The 20,372-nt window shown below is 34.2% G+C and overlaps 3 protein-coding genes and 1 long non-coding RNA gene across 7 annotated transcripts; 3 read left to right on the forward strand and 1 right to left on the reverse strand.

Moving 5' to 3' along the window:
• Positions 1-767: 767 nt before the first annotated feature.
• LOC120125346 (probable polygalacturonase At3g15720) lies at positions 768-2,552 on the forward strand. Its single transcript, XM_039143783.1, has 6 exons — positions 768-830; positions 925-978; positions 1,679-1,873; positions 2,027-2,234; positions 2,313-2,394; positions 2,495-2,552. Exons 1-6 carry the CDS (start codon positions 768-770, stop codon positions 2,550-2,552), a joined length of 660 nt encoding a protein of 219 aa, XP_038999714.1.
• A 2,087-nt stretch (positions 2,553-4,639) lies between these two features.
• LOC120125456 (probable plastidic glucose transporter 3) lies at positions 4,640-12,249 on the forward strand. Of its 3 annotated transcripts, none has more exons than XM_039143888.1 (14): positions 4,640-4,805; positions 5,404-5,566; positions 8,083-8,194; positions 8,282-8,349; positions 8,428-8,560; positions 8,959-9,058; positions 9,152-9,264; positions 9,487-9,580; positions 10,295-10,448; positions 10,536-10,679; positions 10,761-10,834; positions 11,101-11,189; positions 11,515-11,629; positions 11,710-11,886. In XM_039143888.1, the coding sequence occupies exons 2-14, from the start codon at positions 5,479-5,481 to the stop codon at positions 11,884-11,886; spliced, it is 1,461 nt and encodes a 486-aa protein (XP_038999819.1). In that variant the 5' UTR covers positions 4,640-4,805; positions 5,404-5,478. The 3 variants fall into 3 exon arrangements, with proteins under 3 accessions (XP_038999819.1, XP_038999821.1, XP_038999820.1); XM_039143889.1 differs by lacking the exon at positions 4,640-4,805 and adding an exon at positions 12,003-12,249 and having other exon boundaries at positions 5,479-5,566; positions 11,710-11,894; XM_039143890.1 differs by lacking the exon at positions 4,640-4,805 and having other exon boundaries at positions 5,404-5,560.
• Positions 12,250-13,418: 1,169 nt separating this feature from the next.
• LOC120125458 (malonate--CoA ligase-like) lies at positions 13,419-19,496 on the forward strand. 2 transcript variants are annotated; one of them, XM_039143893.1, is made up of 17 exons: positions 13,419-13,599; positions 13,757-13,923; positions 14,009-14,185; positions 14,644-14,794; positions 14,916-15,004; positions 15,401-15,470; positions 15,636-15,688; positions 15,909-16,016; positions 16,478-16,576; positions 16,746-16,838; positions 16,960-17,037; positions 17,494-17,595; positions 18,034-18,124; positions 18,446-18,519; positions 18,691-18,867; positions 19,130-19,183; positions 19,324-19,496. In XM_039143893.1, the coding sequence occupies exons 1-17, from the start codon at positions 13,443-13,445 to the stop codon at positions 19,366-19,368; spliced, it is 1,785 nt and encodes a 594-aa protein (XP_038999824.1). In that variant the 5' UTR covers positions 13,419-13,442; the 3' UTR covers positions 19,369-19,496. The 2 variants fall into 2 exon arrangements, with proteins under 2 accessions (XP_038999824.1, XP_038999825.1); XM_039143894.1 differs by having other exon boundaries at positions 13,430-13,473.
• Positions 15,374-15,684, reverse strand: LOC120125465. Its single transcript, XR_005516363.1, has 2 exons — positions 15,564-15,684; positions 15,374-15,514 (listed from the first exon to the last, which is right to left on the reverse strand). It is a non-coding gene; the product is annotated as an uncharacterized LOC120125465 (long non-coding RNA).
• Positions 19,497-20,372: the final 876 nt, after the last annotated feature.

Below are 20,372 nucleotides of genomic sequence, written 5' to 3' on the forward strand. Positions count from 1 at the left end.
ATATTTTTCAAAATAGTGCAATACTCAAACACACCTTTAAAAAAATAAAACAGAAAAGAACTATAAGCAGTGGCTAATGTAACTTGTCGAAATTTATACAGATTCTATAAACATATTTGAGTATGGTAAAAAAAAAATTCGACCATATGTTATCTTTTTGCTTAAACCTTTAATCACATCGAGCATCTTCATCAAAAATCAAAGTAGATATGTGTTTGATAACTTGTTTTTAAAAGTACCAACTATTAAAAATTGAGTTTTTTAATTTTTAAATAAAATGTTAAAATTTGAGATTTTTAATTTTTATAATGTAACTTGTTTTAATATCGTAAGTCGGTAGATCTTTTAAATAAAATTTAAAAATTTTAATTTTGATATTGATATTATGAATGAAACAAATTAAATTGAGATTGAAATGGTATCTCTTCAAAGATGTTTATAATATTTAACTCGGTTATTATAAACAAATCATGTTTTAGTCTTTGATTTAGCTTATAATTACTAAACAACAATAATAATAATAAATATATTCAAACTCATTGAATAAAGGAACTCTTTTCCATTGTCGAATTAGGAAAAGAATTCAATATTTATATACCTAGTCTCTCTGTATCTGTATACATATCTATCTATCCTGTTATACATACGTTGGAAAGAGTTGATCAAGAAGATGGCTTCAACTTTGAAAATCCTCTTGTTTGTTCTTTTGATTCAATCTGCCATATTGACTGAATCTTCTCAACACTCCAAGTCGAAGAAGAAGATTGATGGTTATATTTAACGTCATCGACTTTGGAGCTATCGGAGATGGAGCTAATGATGATTCTCAGGTTTGGTTTTTCGTTTTTCTTTTTATGTTTATATATCTGATACTGACATCAACTATCTTATTATAAACTATTTGTGCGTTTGTATAAATTTTAGAGCTTTATGCAGGCATGGGATGCTGCTTGCGATTCCTCAGCTTCGTCACCAACGGTACTTGTACCTCAAGGAAAGACATTTCTGCTGCAACCCTTAAGTTTCAATGCCAAATATTGTAATTCCAATAGAAAAAGTTCAAGAATAATCGGATTTCGATAGTAAAGTATAATAGTGAGGTATACCAGGTGAGTGCATTTATTATGTTCATATATAATATGAGGACGACTTGCGATAAGTCAACCTCGAATGTTTTTATAAAAACATGTTTTACCGTATATTGAAATATTTTCATAAGATTTATGAAAATGATTTATGGTGATTTTAGGGTATTAACTGCCTTAAAATAGATGGATAAACTTTTATATTATTTTAACATCTATCAACGTTTCAGAATAAATGTTTAGTATGTGAATTTGATTTAAAGGCCTATTGTATGTGCATTGAGAGTCATAGATGCATTTTGACATACTTGGAGGATTATGGTTATCGGTCGATTTTGTTTAATGCATATGTTGCATTTTCGTATAAGTACCTTTGTGTACTTTCGGCATTATGTGTGGTTATCGATAAATTTTGTTTAATACATATGTTGCATTTCTGTATCAGTACCCTTGTGTACTTTTGGCACTATTTGTGCATGTATGGTATTCATAACATTACTTTCCAGGTATTCCCATCTTTCTCTTGGATTCAAATGTGTTAATTACAAACTGTTTCTTATATTATTAGTTTTTGAGAAAACTCTGTGCTGCAGATTGATGGCAAAATCATAGCTCCAAGCAAACCTTCAGCATGGCAATGCAGACCAGATTGTGAGCATTGGATTAGCTTCAAAAGATTTGATGGTCTCTCCATTCAAGGATCTGGTATCATCAATGGCCAGGGTTCTAAATGGTGGACAATTTCTTGCAAAAATAAGAATAAAAACTGTCCAAGTCGAAAACCCACAGTAAGTGTTCGAATTTCATGTTCTTAAACATGATTTATGGCAGATATATTCTCCGGTTACATGAAAATCATGTGGGGTTTCTTCCCTTTTTTAGGGTTTAGGGTTTGGTGATATGTGAGAGATATATTCTCATGTGTGGTTTCTTGTTTTTAGTGTTTGGTGATAGCAGACTCCAACAATGTAAAAAATAATGGATTAACCTTTGAAGACAGTCCACAAAAGCACATTGCATTGGAAAGGTCTACTTCGGTTCATGCTACTAAGCTTACTATCATAGCCCCCAAGACAAGTCCCAACACCGATGGCATTCATATTCAACATTCCACCAATGTTTTTATTCACAACTCCAACATTCAAACCGGTTTGTTTGTTATTTATATGTTGTTTTTTATTTCATTATATATACTTTTTAACATTATTGTTTTATCTATTAATATAGGTGTTGATTGTATCTCTATCGGAAATGGTTCTAAATATATTAACATTACCAAAATCGAATGCGGTCCTCGTCATGGAATTAGGTAAGAAAATTTCATGTTTCTTTTGCAATGGTCTTTCTTTTATTGATGAAATTAAACGTGTACTAGTCTTAATTTCTATTTTTTTGTGTGTGATATGAAGCATTGGAAGTCTTGGGATTAACAGAAAAACCGAGAAAGTTGAATATGTTAATTTCTAATTTCATGTTAATGTGAAGTTGAGGTTATATGTAATATACTATTTACTAAAATCTATATCAATTAAATTATTTATCAGTATAATATGAACATGGTATGATACAAATTTAGATTTTTGTTGTCCTTATTTTTAAAGGAATTTAATGATAAATTTATTATTGTAATTTATTTTTAAAAGATTTTTAAAGTTCTAGGCTTTTTTCCTATTGCTCTAGAATGATTATAAGGTAGTATGTGCTCGGAAGACTCTCAACCATTTGACAATGAATGCTCAAACCCCCTTGTAGGCGTCTTCTCGAACTTGAGATCTCTAGATATGATAACAATTCCTTTTACACTAAGGTCTCTTGGTTCATGCAAAAAAAGTTATAGACTTAGTTTGTGGATTTTGATACATTTTCGGTGAAACAAACATCAGATTCGCGTTCAGAAGGTTAGAAAGGAATGAACTAAAAAAATTAAGATCCAACAACCATCTTGATAGCGGTGACCGGTAACGGTAACCAACAATTGATGACAGGGGATTTTGAATGAATTTAGAGATCAATTTGATATTTTATCTAAAGTTCAATGGTCAAATTAGTATTTTAACTAAAGTGTAAGTTCAAATTAATATTCTATCTAAAATTCAGAGATCAAATTAAAATTAAAATATTTTTATTGACTTACATGTAACTAAACTAACGAGAGTTAACGTCTCAATGACTAAAATAAGAGATATAAAAAATATAGTATCCAAAACGTAACTTTTCAAAATGGGTGACTTAAATAAAACAGACTAAAAATAAAAAGTACCACGAGTGTATTTCACCCTTACATTTATTATTACATACATAGTGAGAAGGGGTGAATCCCACGAGATAATGTTCTCGAACTTTTTTATTCACGAGATAATGCACATCCCAGATTAATTGCTGAAATGGGGTGAATTCTACAGTGAACTTGGAGGTCGCCATGGCATCCGGGCGACCTTGGAGGTCGCCATGGCATCCGGGCGACCTTGGAGGTCGCCATGACATCCGGGCGACCTTGGAGGTCGTCATGGCATCCGAGCGACCTGTGAGGTGTTTTGCAAAGGACCAGGTGTAGGTCGTCATACAATCAAATAGTGTGGTGTTTTCAGATTCAATTTTTAAAGCATTTTTAGTCTATTATTGTATTTTATTTACATTTATTTATAATATACCTTTAGGCATATTTGTTTCTCTGTTTAATTTTTAAGATTAACAGAGTTGTGTGTATATATAGAAATTTATTATTGAATTTAGAGAAAAAAGATTAATTATGAAGTCTAGCATTTGTATTGGAATGTCCAGCGTGAAACGTTGTTGTAGGTCGCCATGCACGTCCCAACACGTTGGGCATCTGAGGCCATCCGACCGAGGCCATCCGAAAGCATCCGATGCCATCCGAGAGCATCCGAGGCCATCCGAACGAGCTATGTGAGGGCATCCGAACGAGCTATGCGAGGGCATCCGAGGACAACCGAGCGAGCTATGCGAGGGAATCCGAGCAACCGAGCGAGGGTAGGTCGCCATGAGTACAAGGTCGCCATGTACTCCGGGCGACCTACCCTCGCTCGGTTGCCCTCGGATTCCCTCGCATAGCTCGCTCGGTTGCCCTCGGATTCTCTCGCATAGCTCGTTCGGATGGCCTCGGTCGGATGGCCTCGGATGCCCAGCGTGTTGGGGCGTGCATGGCGACCTGGTAGGTCGTTGGGCGTGCATGGCGACCTACCCAGGGACTGTAGAGATCACCCTATCTGAGCAATTAATCTGGCGAGGGCACTATCTCGTGAAAAAAAAAATTTCAACGCATTATCTCGTTGATTTTGCCAGTGAGAACTCTGGGAATCTATTAAAAAAATAAACCAATAAAAGAATACATTTGGAGTGTTTTGTGTTATACGTTCTGACACGTGGCATTTCAAACGCGCGCGTTAGCATCGTAGACTTTCATATGTCTCCAGAAAAGAAGGCGTTTTCGATTCGAAATAGTTGCGTGGATTTCCTTTGCTTTGTTCTCACTCAGAAAGAAGCTGACACTTTTCTCCCCCAAAAAAATCTAAAAATACAAAAAGGTTGAAAGTGCGTACGTTAGCAACAATCATCAGACACATCCCTTCTCGGCTCATTTTACTCTCCTGTCTGTTACTCTGTTACCATCTCTCTTTTCTCAAAGCTCTATAATCTCTAATAATTTTCGCCATTATCGGATCATCCTTCAAAAACTAATGCTCTCGTAGCTAATTACAGGTATTCTCTTTGTTCTTCCTTAGACGACGTGGCGTTTCTGTTATGCTTATTTTCTTCTCCTTGAATCTGTTTCTTTCTTTCAATGCCGAACCACTAAATGGCGATTTCTTTAACCTTCCGATCTTTTCAATTGCTAAATCCACCTCTGCTCTGTTTCTCAACCATTGATTGCGTTCTATCTATATTCATCGATCCTTCGCAAACGATGCCGTTCCATTAGTGCTTTCCAATTTCCATGGTCTTCTTGAATCTGAAATCTGTCTCCTTCTTTAATGCCGAATCCCTAAATATTAAGTTCTTTAACACTTGATCTTTCCAATACGTTTCCGTTTCTCAGCTAAATCCTCCTCTGCTCTGTTTCTCAATCATTGATCTATTTGACCTGTTATCTTTTTTTCTCCATTGCTTGATCCATGAGAAACGTCGACGTTCTGGTTGTTTCTAACCGCCGCATATCAAGTAGAGTTAAATATATATGTTTTAAATTTCTAAGCTCCGTAATTTGTTGATCTCTCAATTTAGTCCTTTACTTACATTATTTAAAGATTAAAAAAACTTGGATTAATTAGATCAACTTCTATTTCAATTAATTTTGCAGAGCAGTCGGAGCAAAATTTTCTATTTTCTGTTTCAATTCTTGAGTGGGTGTTTATAATAATCTGTGGCAGTGCCAATGCGGGGACGACACGATGCTTATTCCATGTACAAGCGCGGTATCAGAGACCATTCTTTCGATGCCTATGACAAGGAGCAGGGTTCAGGTATTCTTCATTTTATATTTTTCTCTCTCCTTTTATGAGGTTAATTTTGGGTTTAGGTCATGAATTTATTTGTGAGGCATGCAAATAAAGTTCTCATTATTATTCTGTCTCTTAATTTGGAAGCTGCAAGTTGTATATTTTTTTTCTGTGATTGAGATGATAAAAATAGTTAATAAAAACTAATTAGGAAGCAATTTATATTTTATATAATAACCTTTTAAAAAAAAGTGCAAGTTGCATGAAGTTGAAACGTGAAAGCTATGTTTTTGCATTCTTATGTTCTGGGTTTTAGTACCTCATCGCTAGCATGCATTATTTTCTCTGGTTGAGCCTGTTCTTCCTGAATATACCGATTCAAGGCCAAATAATTTCCTGCGCTTGACAGCTATGATGTCTCAACCCTTCGTTTTTCGTGAAGTACCAGTGAGCGCTTTCCAAATACATGGAAAACTCAGAAAATATTGAACATATTTGTATCAGGCTAATGCCTCTTCCAAGTAATATAAAAGTCATTTTTGATTCAAACCAATTAAGACGGGGAGCATTTATACGTTTGACAGTTTCGAAGTCATTTTTAAATGAGTGAAGGCACTCTTTATTAGTTTCAATAATATTCTGTGTTTTAAAAAGCGCGCCTGAGGCGCTTTGAGGCGCTAGGCGAGGCGAGGCGTTTAGAAGAAAGCCTCCGACCACTAAGGCGGCGGCGAGTACATGAGGCGGCGATTCAGTTGTCAGAGGCGGCGAGAGGCGACGAGGCGATGCTTTTGGCGATTCACGTACAATGACCCATTTCTTTCCTTCTTTCATTTTAGCAGCGCTTTGCTGTTGCTGTTCTTTCTCATCCTTTGGCTTGGGTTTTCGACCTCTCTTCTTTGGTTGTTGTTGTTGTTGAGATTGGGGAGACTCCATTTTTTAGATTTGTAGTGTTGCTGATACTTTAAAAGCAAAGAAGGGGAACCCACACACAAGGAACTGTTGGTTTCACTTTCAAGAGACCAGAGGCTGAACCCCTAGTGCCTCCTACCGGGATTGTGATGGAAGAGAGCGAGAATACTAAAAGCAAAAATAAAAAAAAGTGGTAATGATTTATCTGGGTAACTCTGTTTCAAAGATGGTGATTCACACCAAATCTGTTCGTATATTTTATTCGAGTCTATTTAATTAATTTTTTAATGTTTTTCTTATATAATCTGTGTGTGATGTTAAGGGTTAATAATTATAAAAAAATATTAATTGTCATGTGTTTTAATTTGCGATTGTAATTATAATTTTTTTATATTTTAAACGGCTGTGATTAAAAATTTTTATTATAATTTAATTTTTTTATTTTTAATAAATTAACAGTTTTTATCTTGTTAAAAAAATTAAATGATGGCTTACGAGGTTATTTTTTATAGTATAAAAACTATATAATATAATTTACACTAAAATAATATTCATGATTCTTATTTTTATTTTGGAAATTAAGATTAATTTATTTATATTACGGATTAAACAATCATTGATGTTGTGTAAAATTAAATCTTGCTTTATTTTACACAACAGTATATTATATATATATATATATATTATATATATATCATACCTCACAAAATTAAATCTTGATTTATTTATATGTTAATAGCGGATTGGTGGTTTGTATATGGAGCCTCAGCACCGGAGTTACAGAAATTTGCAATCCGAGTTCTTAGCCTAACTTGTAGTGCTACGGGTTGCGAGAGGAACTGGAGCGTTTTTCAACAACTTCATTCAAAAAGAAGAAATAGATTGGCACAAAGTCGTTTAAATGGCATGGTGTATGCCAAGTTTAATTGTGCTTTGCGACGGAGATATCAAAGAAAGGACACCACAGATCCTATTCTTTGAAGGAAATAGATGAAAGCAACGAGTGGTTGATGGGCCATATGGACGATGAAGATGGTGAGGAGGACGACTTTGTCTTTGATGGAGATGATTTAACATGGTATGCTGTTGCTAAAGCTTCCGGGGCATCTCAAGCTACTTATTCCACTAGAAGAACATCTACATCAAGTCATCAAGAGATAGAGGAAAGGGTGTTGCCCAAACCTCCACTCGTAGAAGGTCCTACTGGACTAAATTTGATTGATGAAGACGATGAAGAGATAGAACAAGATATTGGACTTTCCGAAGATGATGGGGAGGAGGAGCTGCTTGGGATTGATGTTGATGACGATGATGATGAAGATGAGTTTTAGGCATTTTGATTATTGATGATGTTTTTTATTTGTCTTTTTGAGATACAATATGACATATGCTTCTTGGTGTTTTTGCTTATTAAGTTAATTATTAAGTTGTTTTGTGTTTGAGATATAGTTATAAAATATTTACAAATGTTTTGTAAAATTAAGCGCCTCGTGTACGTGAATCCCTCGCCTCAAAGCGCCTCAAAAATTGAGGCTTTCGGGTAGCTAATCGCCTTGGAGCGCCTCGCGCCTTTTAAAACACAGATAATATTAAGTTTGACATTTTGCTGAATCTTTATATGGGCTTTTAAGATCGTTTGCTGACTGGAGTGGGCAAAGATATTGGAAACCCTTCTTGGAAGCGTTCACTCCCGCATGTACTCGTGGCAATATTATCTTCATTCCTCTATGGTTATCATCTTGGGTGTGTTCCTCTTGGGAATCCTTTTTCTCGTTATTTATTGGAATTCTGGCTATAAGGTATTCTTAATGCTTGTTGTTATTAATGCAGAGTAGTTAATGAAACACTAGAAAGTATTTCACGTGACCTTGGTTTTCATGGGGATACCATGGCTGAAGGTACTGAAGCCAATAAACTTGTTGTTCTTGTCTTATTTTAGAAAGTGTTCTAATGTGTTGTATTCTGTTTAAATCAAGGTCTAGTTGTAAGTACATGTTTAGGGGGTGCCTTTGTTGGATCGTTGTTAGGTGGTTTGATTGCAGATGGGGTTGGGCGTCGCAGGGCATTCCAGCTATGTGCTTTGCCTATGATAATTGGGGCTTCAATGAGGTAATTGCAATATTATTTCATCTACTTTAAGTTCTAGAACTTTTCCTTTTGAATTTATCTCAAACAGGCTGTTCCATTATGTTTAAATGTTTTTATATGCTAATGTCTTTGAGGGTTTGTTCAAAAGTTTTCCTTTTTGGATTTTAGCACATACTAATTTTCACAAGGAAAAAATTGAGTTCAGCTGATACATCTATCTTGTTAATTTTAGGGTCCCTGAGCCATTTTGTTAAGAGATATTGACTTCCTTCTACCTTTCTCTTATAGTTTTCATAAGAAAATTAAGTTTTAGAGATTAATTTAGGGGTTCTCTTTGGCATCACGGTTGTAGTCTTTTAAACTGATAATCTTAATAAGTTTTTCCTTTTACATATATAATTCCAAAATTATTATTGCAGTGCAACCGCACAAAACCTTTGGGGCATGCTTCTAGGGAGGTTATTTGTAGGGACTGGAATGGGTACTGGCCCGCCTGTGGCAGCTCTTTACGTGACAGAGGTATCTAAGAGATGATTAATAGACTATTTTTCTGTGATTTTCAACATCTTCTTTTTCCTCCCTTTTTCACATAGTAAGATGATCCATGTACAGGTTTCTCCAGCTTATGTAAGAGGTACATATGGAAGCTTCACTCAAATTGCAACAGGGCTAGGATTGCTGGGTTCTCTATTCATTGGATTCCCTGCCAAGGAAATTGAGGGTTGGTAAGAAATGCTTTGAAAATGATAATCAATAAAAAGTTGTTTTAATATGTTTTTCATTTTTATTTGAAGCAAATTTTAAGACGTCACCACCGTTGGATGATGTGCATGGTTGTTACTTTCTGTTTCTAAAGTGCCATCAAAACAGCAATTTTAGCAACTCGAGATTGTGCTTTGCGGATTCATAAAGTGATAACATATTTCATAACTTGATGATGTTCCCAGGTGGCGCATGTGTTTCTGGGCATCTGTTGCTCCTGCTGCCATTCTTGCTCTTTTTATGGAGTTCTGTGCGGAGAGTCCCCATTGGCTTTTCAAGGTGATTTGCTCTTCCTTCATACTCAGTAATAATATTTTTTCACAAATAGAAAAGCAATAATAATTTTACACTTTCCATTTACATGGTCAGCATCAGTTAAGTTTCACCTTCTCCTAATAAAATTTAGACCCGGGTAGACTAATGATATTAAAAATTATGAAAAAGCAAAAAAAAAAAAAAGTTCAAATTTTATATTGTTATATTCTCTGGAATTTTGAACAATTAGCTTTAATTATACCATGCATTAACTTCAACCATTTAAAATACTAAGATTTCTAGTGCAATTTGAGTTAAGATCTGAATATGAAGTTGTTATGCAGTTGAGCATTTCTGTAAAGAAATATTCAATCGTATAACAATCAAATTTCAGTGCATGGATATAGTCTAGATGAATTGGATATTTTAGATTTTAGAAGCATCTACAAACTGAGATAGGACAAAAGACTCATCATATTGTTTTAAAAATCTCTTCTGAGCCTGAAATTTTAATTTTATGGAGAATGTAACATACTAACATGGAAAGCTAGGTTCATTGCTGAGTTGTGGATTATTCTTACGGCTAATATACCCTAACATCATCTCAACATATTCTTACTTCACCATTATCTATAATAGGGAAAAATATATGAACAGTTTCATATCCTTTCCCTTTGATTATCTTCAAGTATCTTTTTTTCTCAATGAACTATTATAAGCTTTATAAACTTGCTTCAGAGAGGAAGAGGTGTTGAAGCTGAAGCTGAGTATGAAAAACTTTTGGGAGGACCATATGTCAAAAGTGCTATGGCTGAATTGTCAAAGTCAGATAGAGGGGAAGATGCTGATACATTCAAGTTCTCAGAGCTACTTTATGGCCATCATCGTAAAGGTGAACATACTAATAATTTTCACTAAAGATTTCAGTTGTATTATATATACTTTCTGAACGATTACTTGTTAACTTCTCCATTTGCAGTTGTTTTCATGGGGTCTACCCTTTTTGCTTTACAACAGCTCTCTGGTATAAATGCTGTTTTCTATTTCTCATCGACCGTCTTTAAAAGCGCTGGTGTACCTTCAGAGTCTGCAAACATGTGCGTGGGAGTTGCTAATTTGTTAGGTATAAATGGCTACATTATCAAGTATCCAACTTGTGCATCATTGTGGAGTGTTACACTAACTATGTTATTTATGTCTTCAGGATCATTTGTTGCAATGATTTTGATTGATAAACTGGGAAGGAAGGTACTTCTTATTGGAAGTTTTTCAGGCATGGTAAGGAAGAAAGTTTTTTGCTGGTATTTTAGTATTTGGTTCATGCCATGAGCATATATATGATATCAAAGTTCCTAATATGCTAATATTGTGTTGTTTGTGTGGTACACATTTTCCCTATTATACTTGAACCTAACCATTTTCGTATCGTGCTAATATCGCGGTACATATATTTCTGACTTTGGACTTCACCCTAACAACTTGTATAATTTTCAATACAATTTTGACGCACTAGTCAATTTTCAATGTATGCTTTGGTGCTTCAGGTAGTGGCAATGGGTCTTCAGGCAATTTCAGCCACTTCCTTAGTGTCAAGAAGCAGTGCGGTTTATCTCTCTGTTGGAGGCATGCTTTTGTAAGTAGTTAATCCTTTGAATTTCAAAATGTTTGTTTTCAGAGTGGAGATAAGTTTATTAAACTTGTGTGGCTTAGTGTCAGTATACATATTGAGGATTTCCGCTTAATCCATCATAAATTGCAAAATACAATATGCTACCTGAGAAAAATGAATCTGCCTAATATATTTTTTTCTAATTCAGTTTGGTTCCGTAGACTCTGTTTAAGGTGTCCTTTATTACGTACTTGTATGAAAGTTACAGAAGAAAGCATTCTATATTTAGTAACTTCAGTTTGCATGGTGGCATTCTGTCAACCGAAGTCTTAATGATGCGTCAATGCAGGTTTGTCTTGGCCTTTGCTATTGGAGCTGGACCAGTCCCTAGTATTCTCCTATCAGAAATGTTTCCTGGTCGGGTTAGGGCAAATGCTGTGTCAATTTGCATGGCTTTCCATTGGGTAACAAGCACTTGAATATTGGGCAATTTCTCTTTTGTTTGTCCGGATTTCCTTATCTTTGACTTTGGTGTTTGTAACAGATGGTAAATTTCTTTGTTGGCCTGTTATTTTTGCGGTTGCTGGAGCAGATCGGACCGTTAGTCCTGAATTCAATTTTCGGTATGTTTTGTCTGGTGGCAGTAGTTTTTGTAAGGAAAAATGTGTTGGAAACCAAAGGAAAATCACTTCAAGAGATCGAAATGTCACTTCTTCAATAAGAATAGAGGTATACAAGTTTCTTCTTGCATTCTGAATTTATAAACATACTATAAGTTTCTTCTTGCAGTAGTTTATCATTCAACCTGATTTTGTTGGCCATATGATTATTTTTCAGGGCTCTGCTGAATGCAAGTATGCCATTGCTTGCACCAATGTGTCTTGCATCTAATCCGAAAGATACAGACTTTGGTAAATGATGTCAACTGTCATAGATTTGAACACCTTCATGTAAAATTCTAAGAGCAATTAACAGGTTTTGTCACTTGAGATGATATGTTCCATTAGTGGGCAGGCAATGAGCCTTTCTCCAATTTCATTTTTCATGTGCTTTTGTGTTTTCAATGAAAGCGTTTCTGATTTTATATGTATTCCCCCACAAATCATTGCAAAGAAATAAAATGGACAACTTTCTTATCTACCAACTATACTATGATGACCACTCTACTAATACATCCATATATGAATGTTAATCTCTCTTGTTTTCGCTCCACCAAATGATTAACTGCATATATACATAGCATGCATGCATGCATTAAAAATCAAAAATTCATATTTTTCAATCCATCATTAGTAACTATCAGATTAACTTAAAATCAAACTATGTTAATCTGCTTGTGAAATGGAACTACCGCTCTATCATTGGAGATTCAACTTTTGCAACATTGCCAATTTGAAAAATAATTTTTTAAAAGAATATTTCGTTTTAACATTTTCTAAGGACAATTAAAAAAAATTAATAATTTTAATATAAGTTTTAAAAGTGTTCTCGTTAAATTTTTGATAAATTTATCATATTTTTAAAAATAATATTATATTTATCTATATTTGATTCACAAAATATAATATTATCTAAATTTTTAATTTTAAGTAATTTTCAAATGTAAGTTTTAAAATGTAAAAGGTAATTTTATATATTTAATTTTAATTATACTTTTAAAAATAATATTATATTATGTGAATTAAATGTCATACAAAATTATCAAAGTGGTTAAAGATGGAGATAGCGTTGGGGAGTTGCTCTACTTGAGTGGTGAACAATTCTTTATACATATTTTTAGATGTAATTAGAAGATGTGTCGTCTTAAAAAAAATTAATTTTAATATAAATAAATAATAAAATTTGATTTTTATTCAGTTGCTCACATTCGATAAATAAACATATTTGTTTATTTTTATTAACTAATTATTATATTTAATATCAAAACCATGTTTTGATATTCAGTTTTTTAAATTTAAAACTTGATCTAATTTTCTATTTTTCTTAATTGGATGAACTCCGAGCATTAGCTAGGCGTTAGGAGCCTTTTTCTAAGCTTATTAATTACCGGTCACCGTCACCATCGTCGTCCAAAGTCTTCCGTGGGATCACAATCCGCCGCTAGAAACCAAAAACTCGTCGTCATTTCTCGTATTATCTGTAAGCAGTAGTTTTCGAAAATTACCACTTGGAATTTATACCGTAACAGATTTGTCAGTTCATTAAAAAAGAAATGTACATTAGCAGGACACAGATTCGGCATCCGAATTTAATACAGGAAGAAAAAGTGGGTAAAAAATGCCAACAATCATCAACTACTCATTTAAAGGTCTCAACTATGTCTTGCTACTTCGCCCCTCGGCTTTTAATGGCCATCGCTTCTATTATTTTAATCCTTTTCTCAGACCCCCTTTCATCAACGCTTCCTTCTCTTCCTCGTCCCCCTCTCAATCATGTAAGTTCTCTCTCTTTTTATTTGTTGGGTTTTTCTTTTTGCTTTGTGTTGATTGCCTTTTTTTTGTTCGAGGAAATGGGTGGCTAAGCTTTTGTTCGTTGTTGTTCTGTTATTAAATACCCTTTAAATTGTTTTGTTTCGGGTTGTCTTTTGGAAGTGGAATCAGAACTGGGTTCATTCATGGAGGTGATCAAAGCTGCTTGGAGGCCATCTGTTGCAGATAGAATAGCAATTCGAGCTGATCAAAAGAGCTATACTTACACGCAGCTCCTTTCCTCTGCATGCAACATATCTAGACTGTTATCCAGCACCAACATCGAAATTGTATGCGCTTGGTGCCATTTCATTTGAACAAATATATCTATTGAATTTTTGGGTAGTTTTTTCATACTTTTTTTGGTGATTTCAGAATAATAAAGGCGCTAGTGGACATGGAAAGCTTGGTGGAGCTAGAGTTGGTATTGTTGCTAAACCTTCTGCTGAGTTCGTGGCTGGAGTGCTGGGTACTTGGCTTGGTGGAGGTGTTGTTGTTCCACTAGCTCTCAGCCATCCTGAGGCTGAGCTCATGCATGTTATGAATGATTCGGTATCCCCTGTAGTTATCTGTATTTTCCATTTCTTTAAATTGCTTATCGATTTTTGTTTTTCAAATTTAATCTACTTTATTGAGAATAAACTAGTCCTTTAGCTTAAAGAACTTGTGTCTTTGTCCATAAACTAGGAACCCAGATCGGGTATCTTTCTTCAGCTCTCATTTGCATTTAGTCTCTAACCGTGGTCTTTGTAAGCTTTCCAAATAGTATTCTGTAGCTGGATTCAGAATAATTATTGGTGTTAGATTGTATACGACTTTAATATACTTGTAATAGACTTAAAGTATTAGACGCAGTATCCATTTAATGGCAGATGACTAGTGCTAAATACCCTATGAATGCTGGGAGTTATTTCCTTTTGTGCCCGGTGCATTCTCTCACTTGGAATTTATTAACTTTTTATTTTTTAAATGCGTAATGTTACTCAATTTGTTTTTTGTTACTGTATCAGGATATATCGGTTGTATTGAGTACTGAAGACTACAGTGAATCTATGCAAAGTGTTGCCACTAGATGTGCAGCACCGTACTCTCTTATTCCTCCTGTTTCCAGCACTTCCTCGTCCTCAAATACGACTGATGAATCACAAATTGGAGAGATGGGTAATATATAGAACTCTGGTTGTGCTAATGGTTAATCTTTATGATAATTTGCAGAAGTATTGTCCTTTTTTTTGGACAAATCTTTCTGTTCATACTCCTTGTTTTCGTTTTCAATGTGCAGATGAAAATCCGGCATTGATAGTCTATACCAGTGGTACAACAGGTAAACCTAAAGGGGTAGTTCATACCCACAAGAGCATCTCTGCGCAGGTATTCTTCTAAAATTTTGTATCTGTTCTTTATTTAGGTCCTCAATTATAATATCCAATACAATATAGAAGCTTAATTAATGAGATGTATATATTAATATCCTATACAATATCCTATGCAATTAAAATAAAAGAGGAACATTTTTCCTTCGTCTAACTGTTTTCCAAATCAATTCTTAGATCAGAGACTCCTAACTATCTTTGCATGTAAGTTGCGAATGATATATATTTGGAAATAATAATATTAATATTTTTTGAAACTACTACCATATGCAATGAGCAGAGTAGTAGATAATGCAATAGTGAACTTCTTGACATTCTGGATTTCCTTATTATTCTGTTCTTTTTTTAACTCTTGAATTGGATTTACCTTTTGACAAGTTTTTCTTTATTTCAGGTGAAAATGCTGGCTGATGCCTGGGAGTATACATCTACTGATCAGTTTCTGCATTGTCTACCACTACATCATATCCATCAACAAGCATTTATATAATCATAATAGAATGAATTCCTGGATATTATGGCCATGGGTCTAGCATTCTTCCTTGAAGCTGTTTTACCTTCTTAGTGCCGATGCTGAATACCTAATTTGAGAATATTCTTTACTTTGATCTCCTTAACTCATACCATACATGTTCATGGGCTTTTTAATGCTCTACTTGCCCCTCTGTATGCTGGCGCATCAGTAAGCAATACTAATTTATTTCCCATTTTCTGATTTGTGGAGTTCCTTGTTCTTTTCTTCGTTAAGTTATATATTTCTCGTTCAACCACTTATTTAAACAACAAAAGTGCTATTTGACTGTTGTTCTTCAGCTGGAGTATAGTAGTTCTTATTGTATTATTTTGGGACAGATTATTTAACAAGCATTATTGTTTTAATACAACTTGTTCTTTTGTTGAAGGTTGAATTTATGCCAAAGTTTAGTGTAAGGAGTATTTGGCAAAGATGGCGTGAATCATACCCGATAAATGGGAATAAGGCTGATGATGCCATTACTGTTTTTACAGGGGTAAGTGTGATTTGCACCTTAAACATTTTTGTATTTTAAGTCTTATATGGTTTAATCTTGCCTGAATAGAATGTAGAAGCTCATGGTGCTGACTCCTGATTTTATTTTAGATTACCTGTATCAAAAAAATGTAAAACACCTAAATTTAATGTTATTTAGTTATCGTCATTTAAATACGAGGAATTGAATAGATCTGTGGTTGGATGTAGCCATGTGCTCAACATCCATACTCAAGTCCAATTGTGAAAATGCTGCTCCCTTTTTAAGTTCTTCAGAATCTTAATTCATACACTGCTTTTTCTTGGACCATTATATCCGTAGCATGCTAGTTTTAGGGACAATGGCATTTTTTTCGTTGCATGACCATGTGTGTCATATAACATTCTAGTTTTTCATTCTTATTCAGGAAAAATAGTCTCAGTAGAATGCTAATAATTTATGTTGTCTTTGTTATGATCAAGGTTCCAACAATGTATACCAGATTGATACAAGGTTATCATGCAATGGATCCAGAGCAACAAGCTGCATCTGCCTCTGCTGCACGACAGCTGCGTCTTATGGTAAACTTTCTGGAAATTTTTGTCATAACATGTTCATAAAAATGTGGGTAGATTTGTAAGGTTTTCTTTCTGCCGTCTGATTAATGCTTGACAATCTGTTTATGGCACAGAATATGGCTAAACATTGTGATAATATTCTAAAAGAAGGTAAACTGTTTATATTTTTCAGATGTGTGGCTCTTCTGCACTTCCTCAGCCTGTCATGCACGAATGGGAAACCATCACTGGACATTACCTTTTAGAACGATATGGAATGACTGAGGTGAGCAAACTCAAACTAAGACCAATTTTTTAGTTATTTCTTTGCTTCATGCTACATCTTATTTATGCTGTCTGTCGGAAATGTGGTGGTTATGCTGTTTTGTTGTATTGGATAAATTCAGTTTGTCATGGCAATTTCAAATCCATTAAGGGGTGCTCGGAAGGCAGGCACGGTTGGCAAGCCATTTCCTGGTGTGCAGGTTAGCAGGGTTTCATTGGTTATGGTCGGGGCCTTTAGATATGTCATTTGAAAATGGTCGCTTCTTGCCATTGAACTCTTGAATATAGCCAAAAAAAGTTAGATTTTTCTCCAAAAATGTTTTCAAAAAATAGACATCGAGTAGAAACTTGTTTGAGAAACAACTTTTTGCCTCATAGAAAACCTGTTTTGCATGTTCCAGGGAATATATTTGATTCCCCCCCCCCCATATTATATACTTTTCTATATTACTAGAGAAAACATTGTTTCATATATGGACAATGAAGTAGAGAATGTTGACCAGAACACATATGATAGTTAAAAAACGTTTTTCCAGTACTGAGCACAGAATAAGTATTATAGTGGAATATTTTTTCCCCTTTCAAAAGGGTGACTGTACAACTTTTATTCCTTGACATGTTTAGAGAATTCTTTTTCGTTTATTTATTTCTAATAGGTCAGGATTGCTGAAGATAAAAGCGGGGGTGGTACAACGGGTGAGGGTGAGCTTTGTGTTAAAAGTCCTTCATTGTTTAAGGAATACTGGAAACTTCCTCAGGTATCTCCTTTTATCATCTGAAATTTTCTTGTAATCTAATGGAATAATCTCCGAGGCTCCAGTTTTGCATTTCTATTTTATCAAATATTGTAATTGCCTTGGAATCATGAAAAAATTGCTCAAATTTATCAAATCTAGTCATTGCTCTTGAATCATGAAAAAACAAATCTCAATTGTTTTTATACTAAAATGTCTTGTTAGGTCTTTCAAAAAAAATTGTCTTTTTAGGATTTTATGCTTTGCTGGAATTTAGTTCTCAGTGCTGTTTCTTTTCTGTTCTTGAATTTAGGGAAATGGTGCTCCCTTCCTTTTCTCTTAGTCAAGGACTAAGACCTGTATTCAAATTTTGGGGTAGAGACATATCCTAGATATGTTATGCATATTATGCATTAAATTCACTGACAGTAAATGCTAAATTCATTAATTTCCTAAAAATAGGTAACCAAGGAATCGTTTACGGATGATGGGTTCTTCAAGACTGGGGATGCTTGTAGAGTGGATGAAGATGGATACTATGTCATTTTGGGACGTAAGGAGATCTAGTTTTTTTGTTGATTTTTCAGTGTTCATTTGTTTGTGATGACTTATGCCGACATACCCTTTGTAATCTTCGTCATTTCTCTTTCGTATAAAAAATTGGTGATAATGACATGCATTTAAGCACTTTCAGAACACTCAATGTTCCTCATCATATGATCCTTCTGGTTGTTACTGCCAATACATTTTGCCTTACGTCCTGTTGGATATGGAATATGTTCAATTGCTTTCTCTGTTTGGTTGAACTCCAGCAGTTTAGCTTCAAATTTCATGTTCAGATCATGTCCTTTATGTATTCATGTGTAATTTTCAGGTACAAGTGCTGATATAATGAAGGTTGGTGGATACAAATTGTCTGCCTTGGAAATTGAATCAGTACTTCTACAGGTAAACTCGTCCTCTCTATATTCCTATTCCAAGTCATGAAACCCCTTTTTTTTTTAAACATTTGTTCTTTGATTTCCTTTCCGGGAAAACTGAAACAAAAGACCGCCCTTGACGGGGACAGGGGGGGATGATTAAACGATCATCGGTAGGCTGAATTAATTTTTTGTGCAGCACCCTGATATAGCAGAATGCTGTGTGTTTGGCTTACCGGACAAGTTTTATGGAGAAGCTGTATCTGCAATAGTGGTGCTGGAGTCCGAACGAAAAAGGAAACTAGAAGAGTCGAACTCTGCTTTCAGTTTGGAGGATCTTTGCAACTGGGCTAAAGATAAACTTGCTCCATACAAGGTACAATAGCACATTTCTATCTTTCACGAATTCAGTTTCTAATGCTGAATACCGAATCATGCAATCTGGGTCTGTCGATTCAATGCAAGCCAAGCACACCAGAGACTCCCTCTCTATATCTTTATATGAGCTAAAAATCAATTGTAGATCGATCGATGACCTCATTCTCCCTCTCGTGGATTAATGTGTGATATGAACTGATTGCATTTTGTGAACCATGGCCTGAGCATTAACATAATAATCACAATTGTCTCTTTTCCAGCTTCCAACACGATTAATGTTGTGGGATTCTCTTCCTCGTAATGCGATGGGAAAAGTGAGTTTCTTCTTTGACTTTTGTTGCAAGCAAGTAAATCGTTTAACATTATCATTATGCTGGTTAACGTGTTAGGCAAGAATCACAATGAGTTTTTTATTATTATTTATTTGACATATATGCTTTTGTTAAATTTGCAGGTGAATAAGAAAGAGCTGAAGAGACAGTTGGGTGATGAAAAGTAAGCAATCTTTATTCTGAACGCAATAATTACATATCGATGATCGGACTTGAAATGATTAATTTGAGACGCACTGATTAATTTTTATTCGATCGGTTCAATTTCTTAATCGTATTATTATTTGTTCTCCAATTTTATTTTATTTTATTTTTTAAATTTTAAATTTGAGTTAACCAAATACTACTAATTATTCCATTTTATGGTGCATTAGCATTGTTAGAAATAAAACATCCATGTTTAGAGAGAGAGAGAGCCAGAGAGAACTACATTCGAGTAAGGTGCTTAATGAGTTGAGCAGCTCGTAAGTAGCAACTCAAACTCGAGTTCGACTTGAGATCTTAACGAGTTAACACGGGTAAAGGTCAACTCGACCCATAAGTTCGCAAGCGTTCGTTATTTTTTTAGTAATTATCCTAAAAATTTATTTCATTTAAAAAATTATTAATTTATTATTAGGTAGTAAAAAAGATGATAAATTATTAATCTATTGATTTTCTAATAAATAATAATAAAAATGTTAACTTATTAATTAATAATTATTATTTAAATCAAATTATAATTATTATTTTAATGTATTTGTGTATTGTTGCTTTGAAGTTTAGGTTTTAAAATTACTTCATATACTCTTTTGATAAATTTTGATTAAATTTATTAACTTATGTTTATATTCTATATAGTATTAACATATTTTACCTATAGTTAAAAAATATGGTAAAAATTTTACTGAGTTTAACGAGCTTAATGAGCAATGAGTAGAGTAAAAAGTTTTTTAATGAGTACGAGTCAAGCAAAATTTTAATGAGCATAGAGTAGAGTCGAGAAATAAATTTTTTTAATGAGCACGAGTCGACCATTGTCCAATTCGCGATCGACTCGTTTGATAAATATCCCTACATTCGAGGTTCTAATTTCATTACTAATTTATTAATTTTATTAATCAAGTTAATTATTTAAATAATATAAATTAAATTACTTGTCATCAACATTTAATGGATAACTGAAACTGGT

The sequence above is a fragment of the Hibiscus syriacus genome, unplaced genomic scaffold (assembly GCF_006381635.1).
Source record: "Hibiscus syriacus cultivar Baekdansim isolate YM2019G1 unplaced genomic scaffold, ASM638163v2 tig00110430_pilon, whole genome shotgun sequence".
Classification (NCBI taxonomy): Eukaryota; Viridiplantae; Streptophyta; class Magnoliopsida; order Malvales; family Malvaceae; genus Hibiscus; species Hibiscus syriacus.